Here is a 24,929-nt window from a genome sequence, read left to right as displayed (position 1 = left end):
GAAAGTTCAGGAAAACTTCCTGTGTGACTACTTTTTCTCTGTTAGAATATTGAGTTATTTCCAAAGTTCTAATGAGCAGCCTTTGGATGCATTTTAGTCAGTTTATCAACCATTCTATTCTGGCTTTATTTTTAGAACAACATATATATTTACACTGGGGAGAACTTTAGAATGATTAAATTTGTTGGATCTTGTGTTTGGAAGTAACTTGAAGTTACATACATCCCTGCTGTAATATCTCTGATCGTTCTTCTCCCTACACTTGTCTACATCTGCAGAAGGGGAATTCATTGACTCTGCAGGCATCCCAGTTCTTCTCCAGCTACTTCATGTTGAGAACCTTCAGGTTTCCTGTGTCTCTGGTTTCTGGACTGGGCAGCTGTATGCTGCCTAACATGTTTCCTCAGAACTTAGGCTAAAAATAACAAATGTTTATCATGTCAAAAATAAGTCAGGGGCACCTGGGTCTCTCAGTTGTTAAGAATATGATGTTGGCTCAGTCACGATCTCACAGTTTGTGAGTTCGAGTCCCACATCAGGTGAGCTAGCACCCCTCTTTGGATGAGCATGAGCCCCACTTTGGGTGAGCTCAAGCTCTGGTTTGGGTGAGCCCTGCTTCTTTCTCTCTCTCTCTCTCTCTCTCTCTCTCTCTCTCTCTCTCTCTGTCCCTTGTAGAACAGAGAGGGAGGAAAACCATAAGAGACTCTTAATTATAGAGAACAAACTGAGGGCTGCTGGAGGGGAGGTCAGTGGGGGGATGGGCTAAATCAGTGATGGGCATTAAGGAGGGCACTTGTTGGGATGAGCACTGGGTGTTATATGTAAGTGTTGAATCACTGAATTCTACTCCTGAAACCAATACTACACTATGTATTAACTAACTTGAATTTAAATAAAATCTTGGAAGGAAAAAAAAAAGAATAAATCAGGAGTCTTGGAGCAGCTTATCTGGGTGGCCTGACCTGGGTCTCTTCTGAGATGCGTGAGATGCAGTCAAGTTGAGGATTGGGGCTGTAGTCATTTGAAGGCTGATTGGACCACAGAATCCACTTCCAAGATGGCTGACTCAAATGCTTGTTGGAAGGAGGCCTGGGTTCCTGGCTATGTGAACCCCGGCATGGATCTGAGTGTCTTCGTGACAACTCTCTGTGGGATCAAGAGAGACAGAGAGGCGGAAGCCTTTAATGGGTTGTGGTAAGGGCCAAGGGAGAGAATACATGTACGCCACATAACACAGTGCCTGGCACATAGTAAGTATACAGTTAGCAGCCACTATTACTATTCCTGAAATAAACATGACCATGGATGAGGGTCCATATGTGTCTACCGTGTCATCAACTGCATGGAGTACTGTGTATAGGGAAAGCGTTTTTGTTACTTTTTGTATTTGGATGACTTCCCCAATCTAAATTCCAACCGTAGCTTCTAGACCCCTGTGTCTTCATCTTCTTCTTATGCTGACACAAGGCAACAGAAACTTAAGTCCTCAAAAAAGAAAAGTAATCCTGTTGTCCTTCTTTGCTGTGTTTTAGCTGTCCTTCTCCTCATTGGCTGCATTCCCCCAGATGTACCAACAATATGGGTTCATTTCCTTTTATAAACATCATTGATATTGTCAAGTTCTTGGACTCCAGGTGGGAACATTGAGACAGTTTCTACAGGTAATTCATTTACAGTTGAGGAGGTGAAGGGACTAGGGCTAGGTGTGGTATGAGGGATGGAAGGAAGAAATGAGCCCAAAGGAGACTGAAGGAAGGATTCTGTTGAATTGGTAGATGGTACAAAGAAATAAAAAGTATGGAAGTTTTAAGCCTGGAGACTGGAGAAAGTGGCGGTACTATTAATAAGAAGTGAGGGGAACACAGATGAATAGAGGAGAGAATATATGGTTTTGGAGGGAAGAAGTAAAACTCGGCTTCCATTTTGAATTTGAGGGAAGTTGGTGTCCACAAGGCAGTTATCCATGGATTGCCCGTGGCTAGCCAGAGTGCTCCTCGCGGGCATCCCCGGAACCTCCTGGGGTCAGACCAAGGATGTAAAGTGTTGGCCAGAGTGTGCCGTACCCTGAGATAACATCTGGAGTGATTCAGGAAGAGGGACCTATAGTTTATGGGAGAAAAGTGAAGGAGACAAACATTGAGCATCAGGGACTGGTGCTTTTAAATGTCTTATTTATTTCTAGTAGCACCTATATAAGGGAAGTGTGTGGTCCTCTCAGTTTTACAAATATAGAAAAAAAAGGATCAGAGATACCAGGTGATCTGTCCAAAGTCACGTGGCTACTAGGTGCTACAGCTAAGATTTGAACGTTCCTTTATGAATGAATGAATCTTCTTTTTTCCATGAGCATCAAAGGGCATATGGCCAGTTGAATTGCTAGAATCTGAAAACCGTGAAGTAACTCAAAAGTGGCAGGGGACCCCTGGGCACTAGTGACTCAGGGTAACTAATTGCCAAGTTATTTTTTTTTTGCCCCCTCTTTTCTTCCAGCCCATCGTGTGTTCCATTGCTAGGGGACTTCCTCACGTGGCACTTTATCTCCTTATCGGCACTGTTCCCTCATGTTATTGAAGCAGGAGACCTGTGTTTGTTTCTCTGAATCAGTAGGGGGTGGCGGAGAACAGCAAAAGAATATCTACTTTCAAATCCTATCCATAAAACCTTTCAGTCTTCATTAACTCCCCTTCCCTCTTGGTACCGCTCCCATCCTCAACATGGTATATTGTCAATCCCAGAAGCACTGGGATTGGCCATCGTATTAGGTCAATGTGGAGGTAGGTTTTCAGATCACTTTGCCCCTAGAAACCTGAATCTTCACAATAGTAGTGGTCAGCATTGATTATTTCAGGAACCAATTATGGAACATGTACCATGCACCTCGTGACTTGCAGACATAGAAAGATTTGATCCTCACAACCATATGAGATAGATTTTTATTCCACTTTTATTCATGAGGAACTTGAGGTTCAGAGAGTTTAAGTTGTAGAATTTCACACATCTAGTAAGTGGTAGAGCTGGGTTAACATTCCTGGTGTTTCTGACCCTACGGCTGTGTTCTTAACCAGGATGCTGAATTGCCTGTTCAAACAAAAGCTCTTCCCAGACAGAAGCTTTTCCCATCCACCTCTGTGCTTGTACCATTCGGTATAGGTGGTTGCCACACGGAGCGGCCGTAAGGATGTGTGGCTGTGACTGGCCATGGAGTACCTTGTCGTTTTGGGTTAAATCTTCCCATAGTTTTCCCTGAAGGATACCTGGTCCCAGGAAAGACTGGCCGTGGCCAAATTTGAGCACTGTTGTATCGGGCTGGAAAAAAAAAAAAATGAACAGTTTAACAGTGGCCCAGGGACTCTTGCTACAAAAGCTATTTGTTGATAGTACCAGCTATTAACTCTGGAAAATTCAGCTGGAGTCTGGCCCAGGAGTAGTAGGAATGGAGGATTTAGGAGACAATCTTTTGTTGACAAAAGAAGACGATTCTACCTGGATATTAGATAATATCAGATGAGCACTTAAAAGGGAGTCTGTCTTTCTTAGTGTACAAGTTAGTATTTTAGGGCGTTTATTGTGCTAGGGGTTCTGCTGCGATATATGTATACTGTGAGTAACAAAGCAGATTTATCAGAATAATAATTTATTTTCACTTTATTTTATTCTTTTTAAGTTTATTTATTTATTTTGAGAGAGCGAGAACACAAACGGGGGAGGAACAGAGAGAAGGAGAGAGAGAGAGAGAGAGAGAGAGAGAGAGAATCCCAAGCAGGGTCCGCCCTCTCAGTGCAGAGCCTGATGTGATGCTCGAACTCACTGACCGTGAGATCATGACCTGAGCTGAAATCCGGAGTAGGATGCTTGACAGACTGAGCCACCCAGGGGCCCCTATCTAAGTAATAATTTAGTAATACCAAAGAGAAACATAACAGTCAAGTAGAATGGACTCATTGGGCTGGTCAGTCAACTGTTTCCTTTCTGGTAGGAGAGCCATTTGGTTGGATATCTCAGTGAGTCTGCTGAGTCTTACTCATTGTTTCAACACTAAGCTTTCTTCATGGCCTTCCTCTCCATTCTGTTTATACTTTTCTCTGTAGGTGATCTTTCCCAGGACTGTGGCTTTAAATACCATTCAGTCACTGACTCTTGAAAATACCACTCTTTTTTTCTCAGCACTTTTAACAATTTCCAGAAGATACTCTATATGTGAGGGGGAAGGAAAAGAACAGTAAGTACTTGGGAAAACTCTGGGGGAACTTTTGGGAAAAGTAATTTTTTCTTTCATCCCCCCCTCTCTCTGTTTCTTTCTCTCTTTCTTTGAAAGTTAGCTCTTAAAAACTTTCTTTCTTCCTTTCTTTCTTTTCTTTTCTTTTCTTTTCTTTTCTTTTCTTTTCTTTCTTTTCTTCTCTTCTCTTTTCTTTTCTTTTCTTTTCTTTTCTTTTCTTTTCTTTTCTTTTCTTTTCTTTTCTTTTCTTTCTTGGTAGACTGTAGGCCCAGTGTGAGTCTTGAACTCATGACCCTGAGATCAAGAGTCACATATTCTACTGACTGAGCAAGGCACCCTGGTCTCTTTCTTTAAAAAAAAAAAAAAAAAAAAAAAAATATATATATATATATATATATACACACACATATATATATACATATATATATATATACACACATATATATATATACACATATATATGTGTATATATATATGTATATATATATACACATATATATATATATGTATGTATGTATACACACACACACATATATAATTTTAGCTCTTAGGTTGAAATTTTGAATGTGAAAACAGTTTAGACATGTTAAAATGATTCTTTTTTTGGTTAACAGAACCACAGAATCAGATATTTGTTTCCTATCCTTTAATTGATGTGGTAGTGAATTGAAGACTCTTGTTGGGAAGAAAATATTCCCAGTGGATTGGATTAAGATACGAACTCTATGTTGAGGCAGGCAAGATTCAACTAGCCTCAATTAGGCATCTCTGAATAGTCCATATGGTTGCTCTGCATTTTAATGTTTAACTCATACCACAGAATATTACTTCAAGCTGTAAATTGCAAATTGTTTCTAGTATCTTGCTTGTGATTTCTAGACTTCATATTGTCCATCTCAAGCCAACAGGGTAACTAAAAATCCTTGCTGTAGGAAAGAAGAGTGCTCTGGAAGGAACAGCATGTACAATGTCCTGAAGGTTAGTAACTCTTTGGAAAACTGCTCACCAACCAAGATGATTTGCATGTGAAAGTGATGGGATTGATCTGCAGAAGCCAGAGGGAACTAGGGGGCTGAGGGTCTTCTGTGCCACAGTAAGGAGTAAATGAAAGCCTTTGTAATGCAATGACATGATTTGGCTTTTGTTTGCAACTAAGCATTGCAAAGTGAGTTAGAAATTTTTAAAAGTGGTTTCATGAGCCTGTAATACAGACTTTCTGTGCTTTTCTTTGTGTCAGTTCTTTTCTCATTGTGTCTTTGCCAAACTTGTACAGCCCCATATTCAGTCCTGCCTCTTCTTCCTCTTAGCAGATGCTCTTGTCTCCTCACCCAGATTTGAGCCAGTCAGGTGTGAGCTCCTCAGTTATTTGCCTTTAAAGCTGAATCATTTTCCCTCTTCAGAATATGTGTGAGCCCACCATCCTCTTATCAAAGGTAAACATTTAGAAATTGGGGTTCGAGAGCTATGGGGGAATTGCTGCCATTTCCCACCCAAGGTGAAATCAGCAGTGCAAACAATAGAACGTAAATTGTGGTTCCTTAGGGAAAAATAAAGCAACACCATCAAAAACATGAACATAGAATACAAGAGCAAAGAAAAGCTATGAGTGCTTAGATATATCTTAGCCAAAAAATTCCAGTGTTGACATTTCTGTTTGGTTGGCATTCTGTTGATAGTGCACAGAATTTGTTCATGTCAGTTTCTTAACAGATTTTGTAATGCTTGTATGTGAATTTCATATAAATTTAGTGGATATATAACTTTTAATATAATTTTAATAAAATTTAAATTTTAACATATATGCTTTAATGAAACATTTGTTTAATATTTCGTGTCTGGTTTGATTTTTAAAATAATTGCAATTATTTAAAAATTGTTCTCTTTTTTAAAGTTCATGTTCTGAGGCAAGCAGGTATGAGTAGTAGGATCAAGAAGTTTTCATTAGTAATAAACTCATGTATATTTAAGGTAAATAGGAGATGAGCATGAGGAAGTGTCAAGCAGGGATCTTACTTATACATGCGAATTATCAAAAATAAGTGAGGGAACATATCAACCAAAATTTACTTGCTAGTTAAACAGGACATTCAAACAAACCTCAAAGGCTTAAAGTTTTATAAAAGATCCTATAATGTATAGTTTTTATACTTGGAATATGACATTACAAAGGATGAAGTCAGTCCGGTAGTATTTTGTCCTCCCTTCCTCCCAAAAAATCCAGATGGAAAAATGATCTGGAGAAATTTAGAAAACATGAAAGGGTGAAAAAGTGAATGTCTTAAAAATTATTGCAAATTTTGAGAGAAAATGTAAAACATTCAATAAGTTATTATTTATTCATTTAAGGTAGAAGAAATGGAATACACTTTTAGTTCACAAATATTTATTGAAAATGGAATTTAGCATTTTGAAGCATGATATGTCTTTCTGCTGTGCATAAAGGTAAATATTAGGATATTAAAGACAAAAGTCAGAATAAAAGCTAAACGTAAAAAAATTCAGTTTATAAATCTTAAGCTAATATGTACAAAATGAACAAATTTCAGAGGAAAAAATAAAGGCTGAAATGTAGAGCATTATAAATGAGATAATTGTTTCTTTGGTTGATACAGTGATATAAGGCAGTCTATAGTACTGTGGCAATTAAATATAAATATAAGCTGGCATTTTGTTTCAGATAAACTTTGACATTTTTAACAACTCTCTGATTTTCACGAACTCTTATTTAATGAATGTAGAATAACAGAAACAAAAGTCAAACAGCACAAAGAAGTAGAAAGTGAAAAGCAAAAGCATCCTTATTTACTTCCCTGATCTTTAGACCCATTTCTCAGAGAGAACAGCTGTTTATGGTTTAATATTCATCTTTATGTTTTTATATGGTGTATCAGTGTGTGTATGTGTGCATGTGCATGTGTGTGTGTGTGTGTGTGTGTGTGTGTGTGTATTTATTTAGAAGTCACAAATGGGACCTGTATTTGTCAGGTTACAAGTTACAACATAACTCCTGTAACAACCTTACAATTTTAGTGGCTTCACATAATAAAATTTTAATTCTCACTCACATAATGGTTCAATGTGTGGTGTCTTTGGTTGGGTGGTACTCTTTGGCAGCTTTGTATTAAGTTGGAAACTTGGGAAGCCAGGCTCCTTTTATTTGGTCTCTTTACTCACACTAGTGGGGATGTAAAAGGGCATCAGAGATCACAAGGCAGGTTTTCCTGGGCCAGGCCTGAAAGTGTCAGGCATTACTTTTGCACACATTCTATTGGCCAGCCTTAGTCACGTGCCCCGCATTACTGCAGAGAAGGCTGGGAAATGTAGTCTAGCTATGTGCCCTGGAGGAAGAAGAAATATGATTTGGTAAATAAATAGAAGTATCTGCCATAGAACTTTGCTTTTTCTATTTTAACAACGTTAACATGTTTTCATATTAATATTTATAGCAATCTCACTTTAAAACTGGATTTAGACTGTTCCATTGTATAGCAGTATCATAGCAGACACAACTTTCCTCCCTCCTTTTATTATTATCAACAGTGCTATAAAGGAATTCCCTTGCATATGGTGTAACCCTAGTGGCAGGATAAACTCCTAGATGTAGAATTGTTGCATTATAAGGTCTATGTATTTAACATTTTTATAGATATCATCAAATGCCAGCAAAAAGTTTAACTAGGTTTAAATCTTCAGTAGCAAATTAGAGTGCCTGTTGTCTGACATCCTAATATGATCACATTTTCCTCTTAGAATTTTTCTTTTTCTTGGTGGTTTAAGTGGCTTTTTTTATATGAAGAAAATGAGCCCTTTGGCTGTCACATAGTCCAACTACCTGTCCAATTTGTTATTGGACTTTTGGTTTTGTTTATGGTAGTTGTTTCCAAACAGAAGTTTTAAATCTTCATGAAGCAGTATTTGTCCATCTTTTCTTTTATGGCTAATGAGTTTTCTGTCATTTTTGAAAGTCCTTTCCACTCCAAGATTAATTTTTTTAAATGAGAAAAAAAAATCCACCCATAATTTCTTTTGTAAATGGACGAAATGCACAATCAAATATTTCTTCCATCTGTAATATTTGAGGAATTATGGAGGTGGGGATCAAGCTTTATGAAAGATTTTTTCCTTAGGGCTAGTACATAGTCCCCAGCAATAATTATTGAATCAGCTGTCATTTCTTTGTGTCTTCAGTTAGCTATCTTGATGGAAACCAGTAACTTATCTTTAATTATTGATGACATTCCTTTAATGAATTTATTTGTAGTAGATTGAAGTTGATTTGAATGAAATGTGTATTCAGGCCTAGCATGGTTCCATTTTTATTATAGAGAATTTTCGTTCCAGAATTCGAGAAAAGAACCAAGAGCCCTGTATCCATACTGCCATACATATCTTCTGAATTTATAAGTAATTAGATTTTGTGAATAAGTGACATTCTGTCAATTTTTTGTCAATTTCACTTCACAGTTCATGCATTTATGAATTGATTGTCAGATTATCAAAGTATGTGTAAATGAAGTGAATGTGCAATGAGCAGGAGAAATACAATGTATCAAAAACATCCAAGCCAGCACGTTGGAATTGAGAACAAGCAGGTATTGAAATGTTTTAAGTTGTATGAAAAAAGACTCTTTAAATTCATAGTTAAGTGATGAATCAAGTTAGTTGATAATGTTTTCATTTTTTTTTTAAGTTTTATTTATTTATTTTGAGAGAGAGAATGTGAGTGTTGAGGGGGCAGGCAGACAGAGGGAGAGAGAGAATCCCAAGCAGGCTCTGCACTGTCAGATCGGCAGGAATCATTCCAATAGATCAAATGCTCGATCTCTTGAGCTGTGCCGAGATCAAGAGTTGGATGCTTAACCAACTGAGCCCCCCAGGGGTTCCTGATAATCGTTTCTAATTGTGAATTTCTTTTATTTAAGATTTCTTTTAATGTGCTGTCTGAAATGAAAATGTTCTAAAGAATTTAGAAGCAAAATTATAAACCTTTATCTTCAAAAGCAGAAGCATTATTTTATTGTTTCAGCCTGAGAGGAATAATGACTATTTAAAATCCATTTAGGGTAAGCTGAGCATGTTTGCAAAAAAACAAGAAAACCCCCCCAAAACTCAAAGGTTTCAAAAATAAAAACAAAGAAAAAAACCCTTTCCCTTTAGAAGAAAAGAGTCAAACCTGAAACAATAATAGATGGCAGCATTTTAGATACCACATTTTCCGTATCTCAAAATAGTATAAAATTTAGTCTCAAGCTTGGATACTAGTTTGTACTTAGGTTTTCAGAAATTAATTAGTGCAAAATGGAACCAACATCAGAATTACTTCAATGAAACAAAACACGAATGTTAAATGAAGCAAGCGTCAAACACGTAGGAGAATTTTAGACTCTGTAAGTAGGAGTGTGGGCATTTGATTTTATGAGAACTGTGCAGAACTGAGCTTGTCCATGATTGTGTTGCCATATTGATGCTGGCTCTGTTTACTTAGTGTGGCCTTCACGGTACTCCTTATTTCCCCGAGTGAATGTGCCACTTGGCGTGACTGTTTATGAAAGCCGGCCTGGAGTGTTCCTTTCCTTCCGACATACTCATGTGACTAGAGGTAGTGGTTCTGGGATAGGATTTGATAACGAAAGTGGTAGAGCCTAGGCCAGCAGTGGTTTTATGTGCAACTTTGCGGGATTACTTCAGAGACTGGTGATGTTTAACATCTTATCTTTTTTTTTTTCAATATTTATTTTTGAGAGAGAAAGAGAGGGAGAGAGAGAGAGACAGAGTGCAAGTGGGGGAGGGGCAGAGAGAGACAGAGGCACAGAAGCCGAGGCAGGCTCCAGGCTCTGAGCTGTAGCACAGAGCCTGATCTGGGGCTCGAACTCACAAGCTGTGAGATCATGACCTGAGCCGAAGTCAGATGCTTAACTGACTGAGCCACCCAGGTGCCCCACAGCTTATCTTTAAAAGTTTTGTATTTAGGTTGCTGTTTGTCATATTTCATATTGAAATTTCAATCATTCAGCAGTCTTTAGGACCTAAAACTAAAATTGGATGTGATATTCATGGTATTGGAATGATGCAATGGAAACGAACGAAAAATACTGTATTTTATGGATTCTAAATTCAGGGTAGCTACGATAGTAGCATCTGAGAGTAGATGAAATGCAGTAATTTTGTTAAAACCCAAAATTTCTTAAAACTTCTGGCTGCTTATTAATCACGACTTAGAAAAAGAAACACCAATATCATGTCTCCCAACTGCACTGGATTTGTGTCTTCATCTTTCCTTGGGGCTCTGTACTCTTCCAGATTCTTGTTCTACTTCAGACTCCCTCTTTCTTGAGTCTTTGTTCTCCCATTCTTCATAAACTGTTATCTCTGAGTCCAGTGGTTCTTAACACAGTTGCACATTAGAATCACCAGGGGAGCTTTTATTATTTTATTTTTCATTAATTTTTTTGTTAGAGTGAGCATGTGACAGGAAAGAGGGGCAGGGGGAGAGAGAATCTTACTCAGGCTCCACACTCAGTGTGGAGCCCCATTTGGGGCTTGATCCCACAACCCTGGGATCATGACCTGAGCCGAAATCAAGAGTCGGATGCTCAACTGACTCAGGCACGCTACCAGGCAAGCTTTTTAAAAATGACCGATGTGTGGCCTGGGTTGAGAAGCATTGCCTTAGTCTATGAAACATGCCTGTACCCCTCCTTTGCCCATAGATCCCTCCCTAGTGTTGTCTAATACATTGCTTCCCCATCTCCCCGATTCTCCAAAGAGGGGGCAGCTCTCCTAGTCCTCACCTCCTCACCTTCCGGTCATGTTCAGCCCATGTAATGAGGCTTTCTTCTTTCACCACTCCGCTGAGGGGTGTGCTGACATCACTAGGCACCACCTGCTTACTGCTGATTTCTCTTCCCTGTTTTACTGGGTATTTCTGTTGCATCCGGCACCGTTGCCCATTCCTTGTTGTGAAACTCTGTTTCCTATTCTTTCCAGGTTTTGAACTTTCCCTGTGTTCCCCCTCATACTTCTTTAACCATGCTTAAACACTCTAGGTTCTCTGTCTCTTAAAGATACCTGTTGCCACAAAATAAATGAGCAAAGGGAAAAGAGAGAGAGGCAAATCGAGAAACAGGCTTTTAACTACAGAGCTCAAACTGATGGTTACCAGAGCAGAGGTGGAAGGGGGGGTGGGTGTGTGTTAAATAGGCGATGGGGATTAAGGAGTGCACTTGTTGGGGCGCCTGGGTGGCTCAGTCAGTTAAGCGTCTGATTTTGGCTCAGGTCATGATCCTATGGTTCGTGAGTTCGAGCCCTGTGTCAGGCTCTGTGCTGATACCTTAGAGCCTGGAACCTGCTTCAGATCTGTGTCTCCCTCTCTCTCTGCCCCTCCTCTGCTCATGCTCTCTTTTTCTCAAAAATGAATAAACATTTAAAACAATTTTTTAAAAAGGAGTGCATTTGTGATGTGCACAGGGTGACATATGGAAGTGTTGAATCACTATATTGTATGCCTGAAACTAATACTACATTGTATGTTCACTAACTGGAATTTATTTATTTTTTTTAAATTTTTTACGGTTTGTTTATTTTTGACAGAGAGACAGAGCATGAGCACGGGGGGTGGGGCGCAGAGAAAGAGGGAGACACAGAATCCGAAGCAGGCTCCAGGCTCTGAGCTGTCAGCACAGAGCCCGATGTGGGGCTCGAACTCACAGACCATGAGATCATGTCAGTTACCTTTCTGTGTTAATGATTTATCAGCCTATTTTCTTGGTTATTCTGATAAGTATCAGAGTCCTGTTTCTGACTTCCCATGCAACATACCTACTTGGATATGCCATGAACCTGACCAAAATGGAGTTTGTTTTTCTTCAAGGCTGTTTAACCTTCCGTATCGTCTCAGCTCCCCATCCACCCAGTTTTCTATGTTAGAAATCTGAGAGTCATCCTTCTATCTTTTTCTCCCTCTGCATACAGTCATCTGATAAGGGTTGCAAATTTTATGTCTTAAATATTTCTCAGCATTTCTCTTTTTCCCTCTCACAGACCACCAGGGTGCTTCCTGGCTCAGGACCTCATCCTCATGGAGATGCTGCGGGGTCTTCTGATGGGGCTCTCCGCCTCTGGGCTTGGCCCGCTCCAATTGCATAGTCACCAAAGGGACTCATCTAAGATGCACATCTGAACTGTCACTTCTCTGCCTGTACATCACCAGCCCTGTCTCCTTTCCCCTCATCTCCACTGCCCTTATGTTTCTGGAGTCTCAGCTGGTGCCCTCCTGCCCAGAAGACCTTGATGGTGCCCCTGACCGCTTGCTGTGCTTGCTTTCCTTTTGATCCTGCCCTTTGCTCCTGGCCTGCTCTTCACTGGCTTTTGGCAAAAGTCCAGGTTCCCCATACCTTTCTTGCTCATCTAGCTAATTCACTTATTGTCCTTAGAACTGTCATGTTCTTGTTTATCGCCATTCATTTAGGCCAGACACTGCTTTGGATTCAATGCCTTATTTCCTCTGTGCACTCTAACTCAATTTAATCTTGTTTTCTTTCTTTTTTTTTTTTTTTTTAATGTTTATTTATTTTTGAGAGACAGAGAGAGACAGAGCATGAGCACAGGAGGGGCCGAGAGAGAGAGGGAGACACAGAATCTGAAGCAGGCCCCAGGCTCTGAGCTGTCAGCACAGGTCCTTAACCTGGGCTTGAACTTGTGAATCACGAAATCATGACCTGAGCTGAAGTCCCATGCTTAACCGACTGACTGAACCATCCAGGTGCCCCTGTTTCGTTTTGAGATGCAGTGATTTGCAATGGAGACAGTCCTAGTCATAGTGCCAGACCTGATTCTAGTTTGCATGAAAGAATTCTTGTGGGATTTTAGCTAAGTAATTTATTTGATTTTCAGTTTTCTCATCTATAAAACGGTAATGATGATAAAACATCATTGGTTAGGAATTTTTTTTTTTTTTGAAGGCTTACATGGGATAGTGTGTTGAAAGTATGAGGGGAATATGTAAAGTAGAAATGATAATAATACTAATGATAAACCTAACTCCTTTATTATTCATTATATAATTAATAGTAATTGAAAAGAAAGCCTTTCACCATGTTTTTATTCAGTTCACCATCTAGAGCTATTATTACCCATAGCTCTAGGAACTCAGCTGGAAACCAGTGAAAATCTCCCAAATGAATAAAGAAAAAGATAAAGTCAGACTGAAGCCTTGTCTGTAAACCACCCTGGCTGTGTGAAAGGAGACAACAAGTGATCAACTAATGCAGGTTTAGTGTCTTCAAGGCAGCATGGTTAGGTCTGGGCTTGAAAGTCAGGCATTTATACTGCGAATGTAATCCCAGTAGGAACTCCTTGTAACAAATGTACAGAGTTCGGGGGGAGGAGGGGTTATTAAATTACATTACATTTTTCCTTGTGACTCCTGAAGTTTCAGGGGATTAGTGTGGCTGGTCTCTTTGGACTTGATTACTTTTATCCGGTGTATTTGTTAGTTTTTACAATAAGGTGTTCATGAGGATTAATGACTACATTAAGTAAGAGTAAGCCTAAGACTTTCTGAGAGCTTATTATAAAAGCATTCAGTCAAAACCTCCACTCTGTGTGACTGTAATCTTTGAATTGAATTGAATAATGTGATCTCATCCTGCAGGGAGAGGAGAAAGTGTCACTTCATGTACACTTGAAGCTTCTGTCGTGTCTTGCCTTTTCTGGGGGTGTGAAAGGTGGTGGTTTTGCTCTGTTCGCCTTAAAGAACACTTAGTTTTAAATAGATTATTTGTTCTTAGTGGGAAATTGGTACCTAGCTGGATATATTCATAAATATTTGTGGGTAGAGGAGGAGAAAACCAACATAAACTTGAATGTTTATTTTAGCGCAGATTTTTTTTGTTTGTTTTAAACACCACATGAATGTATATCTCTGATTGTAAGGCATATGATAATGGAAGAAAACCTGCTTACTTAAAAATACTTGTCTTAGATTTTTTTTAGCTGAAATGATTATAACAAACATTGTTTCATATTGCTCACTGAAGAGGGCCAGTGACAGTGTTGATAAAAATACAAACCATTAAAAAATATTTTTAATGTTTGCTTATTTTTGAGAGAAAGAGAGAGACAGAGTGTGGATGAGGGAGGGGCAGAGAGCCAGGGAGACAGAATCTGAAGCAGGCTCCAGGCTCTGAGCTGTCAGCACAGAGCCCGACACGGGGCTCGAACTCACAAACCGTGACATTATGACCTGAGCCGAAGTCGGACGCTTAACTGACTGAGCCACTCAGGGACCCCAAACCATTTTTAAGATTAAGGCTACACTTCACTTACATACATATATTGTATTTAAGTCCCATTAATAACTTTCACAGTAAATCTGTAATTCATTCCATCCATTGTTTTGTTGAAAAATACGAATTTAATTTCAGTTTTATTATGTTAAGATACCATCTGTTGAATTCTTATTGTATGTATGTGCGAAGTATGTAAACTTCCATCTGTTGTAAATATTTTGTTGCTAAAAGACAAATATGACTTTTCATTTAACTAATGTTATCTTTTATTATAACAGAGTTTAAGTTTATATGTAACCAGATTTATCAGTCTTTTAGTAACTTTTGGATTTTGTGTCCTAGAGAAGCCATCTATTGTGAAAGTAGTCTATAGTTACAGGGCAGAGTGCTACCCCCTATAGTTTTTCTAAGATTTTTATTGGGCATATTTTCGTGTGTGTGTGTGTGTGTGTGTGTGGTAATGTTTTTATTTTATCAGGAATTTCTGGCCTGAGTTAAGGAATAGTGTATCTTTTTTCTGCTGATATTAGCTATTATCATATATTAAATTCCTTTGTGTACAAAGTTTTTGGACTTGAGTTTATTTCATTGATCTGTTTCTTTATTCTTATGCCCAAAGTGTGTGGTTTTAATACCAGACAAAACTCATGTTCTTTTAATTTAAAAAAAGTTTACATTTCCTTTTATATGGTGGAAAGCAAATTTTAAGTGAACAGCAAGGGATAAAATGAAAATTGAGATTCTTCTTTCTTTCATTCATCATAGTCTCCTTTCCCATTGTTAATGACTGATATTTCTTGACTTGTTCCCCAGAAAACTTTTTTAATGTATATTTATTAATTTATTCATTTTTGAGAGAGAGAGAAACAGCACATGAGAGGGAGAGGGGCAGAGAGAGAGGGAGACAGAGAATCCCAAGCAGGCTCCACATTGTCAGCACAGAGCCTGGTGCAGGGTTTGAACTCACCAACTCACTGAGTGAGATCATGACCTGAGCTGAAATCAATAATCGGAGGTTCAACTGACTGAGCCACCCAGGAGCCCCTCCCCAGAAAACTTCTACTCCTGTTCCAGCACACATACTTACCTATGGGTAAAAATGTATACAAATGGGGTCATACTATTTATTATTCTTTACCTTGCTTTTTAAAAAATAACAGCTTTATTGGAATAAAATTCATACCATGCAACTCACTCATCTAGGGTACAAATCAGTGTTTTTTAGCATATACTTGTGCAGTCTCTAGCACAATCAGTTTTAGAACATCAGCCCAAAAGATACCTCCTACGCATTAGTAGTCACTCTTCACCCCTGGTGCCCCCAGCCATAGGCAGACAATAGTATACTTCCTACAGATTTGCCTTTTCTGGACATTTCACATAAGTAGATTCATACATATATGGTCTTTTGTCACTGGCCTCTTTCTCTTAGCATGTTTTCAAGATGTATCTGTAGTATGAAATGTATCAGTACTTTATTTCTTTATTGTCAAGTAATATTCTGTAGGGATATACCACATTTTATTTATCCATTCATCAGTTAATGAGTATTTGGGCTAGTTCCACTTTTTGGGTATTTAAAAAAATTTTTTTAACATTTATTTATTTTTGAGAGATAGAGAGTGAGCAGAGGAAGGGCAGAGAGAGAGGGAGACAGAACCTGAAGCAGGTTCCAGGCTCTGAGCTGTCAGCACAGAGCCTGATGCGGGGCTCAAACCCACAGACTGTGAGATAATGACCTGAGTCTAAGTTGAATGCTCAACCAATTGAGCCACCCAGATGCCCTCACTTTTTGGGTATTTTGAACACTCCTGTATATTTGTGTGAATGTATGTTTTAATTTCTTTTTGGTATATACCTTGGAGTCATCTGGTAACTCAGTGTTCAACATTTGGGGAACTGCCAGACTGTCTTCTAAAGTGACTGCACTATTTTATGTGCCTACTAGCAATGTATGAAAATTCTGGTTATTCCATATCCTCACGAACACTACTTAGTATTGCCTTTAAAAAAATGTTTATTTTAGAGTGAGAGAGAGAAAGAGAGAGTGAGCATGTGAGCAGGGGAGGGGCAGAGAGAGAGGGAGACAGAGACAGAGAATCTGAACAGTGCAGAGCCCGTTGTGGGGCTGGAACTCACGACCTGTGAGATCATGACCCGAGACAAAGTTGGATGCTTAATGGACTGAGCCACCCAAGTGCCCCACCTTTATGATTATAGTCATTCTAGTAGGTGTGAAGTGGTATCTCACTATGGTTTTAATTTCCATTTCACTGATGGCTAATGATGTTGACCATCTTTTTATGTACTTACTGGTTTTGTGTACATCTTCTTTGGAGAAATGTTTATTTAGATCCTTTGTCCATTTTTTAACTGGGTTGTTTTCTCATTGAATTATAAGAGGTTTTTTTTTTTTTAATATATTCTAAATACAACTTCTTTATCATATATGTATACAGTTTTCCAATATTTCTTCCCATAATGTGGGTTAGCTTTTCACATTCTTGATAGGGTTCTTGAAGCATGAAAGTTTTTTTTATTTTGATGATATCTGATATATCTTTTTTTTTTTTTGCTTGTACTTCTGGCGTCGTATATAATAAACCATTGCCTAATTCCAGGCCCTGTAGATTTATCTCTGTTTTTTCTAAGCCCTGATTTTTTAAGTCTTTATTCTAAGTATGTAGTTAGAGGTACAGTCCATCTTCATTCCTCTGCATGTGGATATCCAGTAGTCCCAGTACAATTTGATGAAATGCCTTTTCTTCCACCTTATTGTCTCAGCACTTTGTCAAAACTCAGTTGATCTTAAATGTGACTATTCATTTCTGGACTCTCACTTTTATTCTGTTGATCTCTATATGTCTAGATGTTATGGACTGGACTGTATCCCTTCAAAATTCACATGTTGAAGCTCTAACCCCCATTATGACTGTGTTTGGAGATATAGGGTCTTTAAGGAGATAAGGTTACCTGAGGCTATAGAGTGAGGCCCTAATCAGCTAGGACTTGTGTTCTTACAAGTGGTGACACCAGATATTGCTCCCTCCACTCTGCCATCTCCCCTGCACGTACAAAGGAAAAATCCTGCGGAAACACAACAAGAAGGTAACTGTGGATAAGCTAGGAAGATAGGCGTCATTAAAAACCAGCCCTAATGGCACTTTGATTTTGGACTTCTGTCCTCCAGAACTGTGAGAAAATAAATTTCTCTTGTTTAACGCACCTGCTGTATTTTGTTACCGCAGCCTGAAAGGAAATAAATTGTTTTTATGTACTCCTAACAATTCTGATGCCAAATGTAGGGGGATTTTCCCCACACCAACCAGTTTTCTCATCCTCTGGATACCAACTGGGTGTCCTACAATTCAGTTAGGACACTTACTCCCTGGAGTTAGTGTAGACCCCACAAGTTAAAAGACTCAATTCCACAAGGCTACCCCTCCCTGCCCTTAAGACACTGGTTGCAAGGTTAGACCTCTTAACGATCACCTCCTCAAGTCCCATAATTTGCTAGAATGGCTGATAGAACTCAGGGAAACACATTTACTGGTTTATTATAAAGGATAATAGAAGTTACAGATGAACAGCTAGATGAAGAGGTACATAGAACAGGGTATGGGGAAGGGGTACAGAACTTCCATGTTCTCTCGGGGCATACCACCCTCCCAGCACCTCCATGTTTTCACTGACCTGGAAGCTCCCAAGCCCTGGAGTTAGTTTATGGATTTTTATGGAGGCTTCATCATATAAGCATGAATGATTATTCATTCAGTTTTCAGCTTCTGTCCCCTCCCTGGGATATCAGGGGTTAGCTTAGAGTTACAAGCTTCTGATCATGGCTTGGTCTTTCTGGTAACTAGTCTGTATCCTGAAGCTGTCCAGAAGCCCACTAAGAGTTGCCTCATTAGAACAAAAGACATTCCTATTACCTAGGAAATTCCAAGGGATTTAGGAGCTCTTTGTAAGATGCACTAATCAGCCCCATCACTCAGGTACTTACAAGGGTTTTAGGAGCTCTGTGTCAAGGACTGAGGGTAGAGACCAAATACATATTTCTTAGTATGTCACATGGCCTTAGCAGACTGATACACTCTCCTTAGGTTCATACCACACTATCTTTTTAAAAAAAATTTTTTTTAATGTTTATTTATTTTTGAGAGAGAGATGGAGTGTGAGTGGGGGAGGAGCAGAGAGAGAGGGAGATACAGAATCCGAAGCAGGCTCCGGGCTCCGAGCTGTCAGCACAGAGCTCGATGCAGGGCTTGAACTCACAAACCGTGAGATCATGACCTGAGCTGAAGTCGTACGCTTACCAACTGAGCCACCTAGGCGCCCCCACACTATCTTCATTACTGTAACTTTGTAGTAAGTTTTGAAATTGGAAAGTGTGAGTCTTCCAACTTACTCTTTTTCAAGATTGTTTTGGCTATTATAAGTGCCTTGGACTTCCATAGGAATTTTAGAATTAACGTGTAAATTTCTGCAAAGAAATCTGCTGTGATTTTGATAGATATTGCATTGAATCTGTAGATTGATTGGGGGATATTGCCACCTTAACAATATTAAAAGTCTTTTGATACATGAATATGGGATATCTTTCCATTTATTTACAGTGGCTTTGATTTCTTTCTATAATATTTTGTAGTTTTTGAGTATAAGTTTTATACTTCATTTTTAAGTATTATTTTTTTTAAGTGGCATTCTTTTTTAAAAATTTTTTTTTTTTTTTTTTTTTTAAGAGATCTCTACACCCAATGCGGGGGTTAAACTTACTGAGATCAAGAGTCACATGCTCTTCTGACTGAGCCAGCCAGGTGCTTCTCTGCTGCTATTATGAAATGGAACTTTTTTCTTAATTTCATTTTCAGATTATCCATTGTAATTATATAGATATGGGTTAATTTTTTTATATGGATCTTGTATCCTGCAAACTTACTGAACTCATTTATGAGTTTTAATAGTTCTATAGGCAATTCCTTAGTTGTTCTATGTATGAGATCATTTCATCTGCAAACAGATAGTTTTCATTTTCATGATAGGTGCCCTTCATTTCATTTTCTTGCTTAAGTGTCCTGGCTAGAACTTCAGTACAATGTTGAATAGAAGTGGTGAGAGTGGATGTCCTATCTGGTTCCTGATCTTAGGGGGAAACCAATCTTTCCATCTTCTGCCAATAAGTAAGGTGTTATCTGTGTGTTTGTGTGTGTGTGTGTGTGTGTGTGTGTGTGTTTGTGTGTGTGTGTGTTTAGAGACACAAAAGTGCTTGAGTGGGGGAGAGGAAAAGGGGGAGAGAGAGAGAAAATCTTAAGCAGGCTCCATGCTCAGTGCAGAGCCTGATGAGGGACTTAATCCCATAACCCTGGGACCATGACCTGAGCCAAAATTATGAGTCAGAGGTTCAACAGCTGAGCCACCCAGGCGCCCCTAGCTGTGGTTTTCATATAGATGCCCTTTATCAGGTTGAAGTTCTCTTACATTCTGAGTTGGTTGAGTGTTTTTATTATAAAGGGGTGACGAATCTTGTCAAATGCCTTTTCTGCATTTCTTGTGTCTATTGTGATGATCAAATGTTTTTAGGCCTTTTACTGTTGGCATGATATATTACGTTGATTTTTAGATGGTTAGTCAACCTTGCATTCCTGGAATAAACGCCACTTGTTCATGTTATAAATTCCTTTTGTGTGTTGCTGGGTATGAATTTACTAGTATTTTGAAGATTTTTGTGTCATATTTATTCTAGAGATATTGATCTATAATTTTTTGGTGGTAAATTTGTCTGATTTTGGTATCGGGGCAATACTAGCCTCACAGAATGAGTTGGATAGTGGTCCTTCCTCTTCAGTTTTTTTTTTTTTGGAAAAGGTTGTAAAGATTTTGGTATGAACTCTTTAAATATTTGGTACAATTCACCAGTGAAGCCATCTGGGCCTCGAGTTTTCCTTGTGGGTAGTATTTTGTTTACTAATTCAATCTCTTTACTCGTTAGAGTTCTTTTCACACTTTCTATTTATTCTTAAATCAGTTTGAGGATTTTGTGTCTTTCTAGATATTTGTTCATTCCATCTAAGTTCTTTAATTTGTTGGTGTGTAATTGCTCATATAAAGGAATAGTATTCCTTTATAATCCTTTTTATTGTTATTGTTGGTAATAATGACCTTCTTTTATTTCTCATTTTAGTTTTGCCTTGCTTTTTAAGCAAGCTTTTTAAAGCTTTATGTTTTAGAAATTTAAAAAGATTTAACTGATTTTTTAACAACATAGTATTCCATAATTAACCTATTTGTGATATTAACATTTATAAATAATGCCTCAATTAGTATTCTTGCATATATTTTGGTGTATTTTTGGTGACACTGTGTGTCTGAGGGTAAGTTTTTAGCAGTTGATCTGCTAGGTAAAAGGGATGTCACGTTTGTCATGGTCAGTATTAGTAGTAATTAACAAATTGCCCTTCCTTGAGTTTGCACCAATGTGTATGAGAGTGTTTTTCAGTCTTGCCAGCACTGAAAATAATGTAACTTTTTTATATTTGCCCCTCTGATTTGTGAACATTTTTGTCTTATTTTGATTTACATTCATTAATGAGATTAAATTTTTTTTTATATATTGGGTTATTTATGTTTATCTAGAACTAATTTTATATCCATTACTCTTTTTTATTGGGTTTTTGATCTTAACAAATGTTTTGTTCTGTTAAGGAAATTAGATTTTGTGAAATGTCTTCTAAATATTTTTTCCCTGTTTATAGTTTCTTTTAACCTCATTGGATATTTTTGTTTTCTAGAAGTTTTATATTTTTATGTGGTTAGATTTGTGTACCTATTCCTTTCTGGCTGTGGCTTATGTCAAGTTCATGTTCTTTTTTAAATAATTTTTTTAATGTTTATTTATTTTTGAGAGAGAGACAAAGCGTGAACAGGAGAGGGGCAGAGAGAGAGAGGGAGACACAGAATCCGAAGCAGGCTCCAGGTTCTGAGCTGTCAGCACAGAGCCCGTTGCGGAGCTCGACCTCAAGAACAGCGAGATCGTGACTTGAGCCAAAGTCAGATGCTTAACCGACTGAGTCACCCAGGCACCCCACAAGTTCATGTTCTTAACTACTGTTAATTGATATCTCCTGTGTTATTAGGCTCTTTTAGGCTTGAAGAAACAGATGTGCTCGGTTTAACTCAGTTGATGGCTTTTATTGTAAAAATTCACAGAGAATAGGAAAAATAGGATAAGCCACATAATCAGGTTGTGTTGTTGGAACATGGACATAGTCTGGGAATTATTCCATAGGTCTGTTCTCTGCAGGTAGGTTAGTAGAAAATCCAGAAATTGTCTCCTTGGAGTGGACCTTTGCAAAGTCTTTGCAACATTTGAAAAAGACACCATTTCAGAGGTCTTGGAGAATGGCCAAAACAGGTGTGATGTTGATAGATGAAAGTGTTCTAGAATAGGGTGAGGCATTCCTGGAGGAGGGGGTCTATGAACAAGGACAAAAAATGAAGAAAGACAAATGCTGATTCCCTGGATTTCTGGGTCTTACTTAAGGGGAGTAAGGATGGGGAAAGGTCAGTGTCCAGAATCCTTGAGAGGATGCTTGGACTTTGATAATCAGTGGAGCTACTGAAAGGTTTAGATTCGGACATTCATTTAATAAATACTCATTTGTGTCAGACACTGTTCTAGACACTTAGGGATATACCAATGTATAAATAAACCAAACAAAAAAAATATTCCTTCTGTATAACTTATGTTCTAGTGGGGGAAGATAGTCAATAATCAATATGCAGGGTAAGTATATTATATAGTATGTTAGTTAATATATACCACTGAAAGATTAAATAGACCAAAATCAAGGGGACTGGTTGTGTGCGGGGGGGGAGGGGAGGAAAGAGTATAGTGTGATTTTAAATGGGTGGTCTATGTTCTATCTGTGTCCTAATGTGGTAAGGATCAAATACATTAATTTATGTGAAGTTTAGAACACTGCTTGTCACCTTGTAAGCATTTAGTTTTAGATACAATTGGTTTTGTTTTTACTGAATCATAATTTCTGAAGGTGAGGCCGGTAATCTTTTTCTTTTTTAATGTTTATTTATTTTTGAGAGAGAGGTAGAGCACCCGAGAGTGGGGGTGGGCAGAGAGAAAGGGGGACAGAGGATCCAAAATGGGCTCTGTGCTGACAGCAGGGAGCCCGGCATGAGCCTCAAACTCACAAACCATGAGATCATGACCTGAGCTGAAATCGGATGCTTAACCAACTGAGCCACCCAGGTACCCTGGTAGACTTCATTTTCAATAGTCACCTTGGGTGGCTCATTTGCTCATGTTCTACAGGATATACTGTTAATACTGTTAATACTTCCAGTCATGTGATTTTTATTAGACTATGAGTCAATTAATTTAGTTTTAATTTTCCAGATAGAGTGGTTTATTAGCAATAAATGCCATTGTTTACTGGGTGTCTATGCTGAGCATGTTCTAGGCTGTTTGTAATAACCCTGTGGAGATATCAGCCCAATTTTACAGATGAGAAAACTGAGGCTTATGCTGATAAACGTGCCAAAGGTTAAGACAGCCAGTGACCTGTGGAGTTGTCATTTATGTCCCACTCTGCCCGACTCTGGAGCACTTGCTCCTTCTATGACATCATCTTCTAGTTATTCAGCCTTTTTATCTTGCACATGTATACTTGATATTCCTGTGCGTTTGTACAGATTCCTCTGGCTGCCATACTGGAGATAAACCTCAGTGGTTTATTTGTGATAGATGAGTATTTGTGGTAGGTGAGTTACGTCATTCTACATGATTGAGAACTTAGAAAATTTTTGCCTTTACAAGATGTGCTAGAAGCTTTTCTGTTGGCAAGTTTCATGTGTCACAACTCATTACTGAGGGGGTTTTCTGCACCACTTGTAAAACTAGCACACCCTGCATAGGAGCCAGCCCTCAGGATGGTTTCCAGTGATACTGGTATTCAATTTTTGTGTAGGCATCTCCCCATCGGTACCAGGTTTCGCAGATGGCAGAAAGGATGGTATGTAATGTCCCTTCTAAGATGAGGTTGTAAAAGACTGTGGCTTCCCTCTCTCTCTCTCTCTCTCTCTCTCTCTCTCTGTCTCTGTCTCTGTCTTTCTTGGTCTCTTGCCCTAAGGGGAAACTTTCTGCCAAGTTGTGAGCAGCTCTGTGAAGGGGCCCATGTGGGGAGGAACTAAAGCCTCCTGCTGGCAGCTTCTCCAGCCCAGTTAGGACTTGGGAGGTTGCAGCCTTGGCCGATGCCTTGCCTGCAATATCAGAGATACCCTGAGTTAGAACCACCCCACTAAGCTGCTCCCTGCTACCTGAGCTTCCCAAACTGTGAAATAATGAATGGTTGATGTTTTAAGCTGCTGAATTTTGTAATAATTTGTTAAAAAGCCTCAGGTGGGGCACCTGGGTGGCTCAATCGGTTAAGCGACCGACTTCAGCTCAGGTCATGATCTCACATCTTGTGAGTTCGAGCCCCACATTGGGCTCTGTGCTGACAGCTCAGAGCTTGGAGCCTGCTTCAGATTCTGTGTCTCTCTCTCTCTCTCTCTCTCTCTCTCTCTCTCTCTCTCTCTCTCTCTGCCCTGCTCACGCTCTGTCTCTCTCTCTCTCTCTCAAAAATAAATAAACATTTAAAAAAAAAGCCTTGGGTAACCAGTCTATGCTGTAATTTTTAGTTTGAAGTTCTGAGTTATGCCCTTACATTCCCAACCTCCTGGGACCCCTCAGCTCTCACACACATTCACACGCACGTATTTCACTTGGTTGCCTAATTTACTCCTTTATTATGTTTGTTATCTAGATCATCTCTGCTTTCACTCTTTCTCCCCGCTAAGTATGTTGTTGACTGGCTTTCTGGTGCTAAGATACATTTAATAGGAAGTTTGTCACTGTAATACTCAGCATAGCACGCGGTAAACAGCAGGCCAACTGGCTGAAAGGAGCGGACTCTTACCCATTTCTGAGATGCCACATAGTGAACTGTCCTTTGCCAGCAGCCAGAATGAGCCTTGACTCAGATAGTTTCTCAGGGAAGTGGCTTCTAGTTTCTGTTGTAAAAACTCTGTTGGTCTTCAGCTAGAGGGAAGAAGGCCTCACATTGTCTTCTTCTCTCCCTCTGCTTGTTCGTAAGCAGCTGAGTAAACTCTATAAAGGGAAGTCAGTTGGAACAGTGGTTCTGGTTTTGTTTAAAAGTAAGAGAACGTGGCGGAGAAAAATCTCGGGTCAGCTTCCTTAAAGCCATCATCTTCCTGTGAAGCAAGTGTTACCATGATGTCTGGTCTTTCCGAGCTCGTTTCTGAGTGTCACTCTGTCCCTGTGCAGTTACTGCCTTTGATTTCCACCTCTCAAATTTGGAGGCCAGATTTCTCCAGAGGATTATCTTTCTAAAGCAAATCCTCTTATG

General features: G+C 39.0%; 1 protein-coding gene across 7 annotated transcripts in view; it reads left to right on the top strand.

The window, feature by feature from the left end:
* TPD52 (tumor protein D52) overlaps positions 1-24,929 on the top strand; it is a 108,432-nt gene that overhangs the window by 31,100 nt on the left and 52,403 nt on the right. For 2 of the 7 annotated variants that reach the window (XM_042923439.1, XM_042923443.1), the window contains exon 1: positions 8,681-8,808. The exons of 3 other annotated variants lie outside the window; for them this stretch is intronic. In XM_042923439.1, coding sequence (XP_042779373.1) covers positions 8,743-8,808 — 66 coding nt within the window. In that variant the 5' untranslated portion in view covers positions 8,681-8,742. Of the gene's footprint in view, positions 1-5,127; positions 5,195-5,526; positions 5,650-8,680; positions 8,809-24,929 lie in introns of those variants that run through there. 2 more of the 7 variants (XM_042923441.1, XM_042923442.1) reach the window with 2 other exon arrangements.

Source organism: Panthera leo, chromosome F2 (assembly GCF_018350215.1).
Source record: "Panthera leo isolate Ple1 chromosome F2, P.leo_Ple1_pat1.1, whole genome shotgun sequence".
NCBI classification, from domain to species: Eukaryota; Metazoa; Chordata; class Mammalia; order Carnivora; family Felidae; genus Panthera; species Panthera leo.
This window is presented reverse-complemented; position numbering and strand designations above follow the sequence as displayed.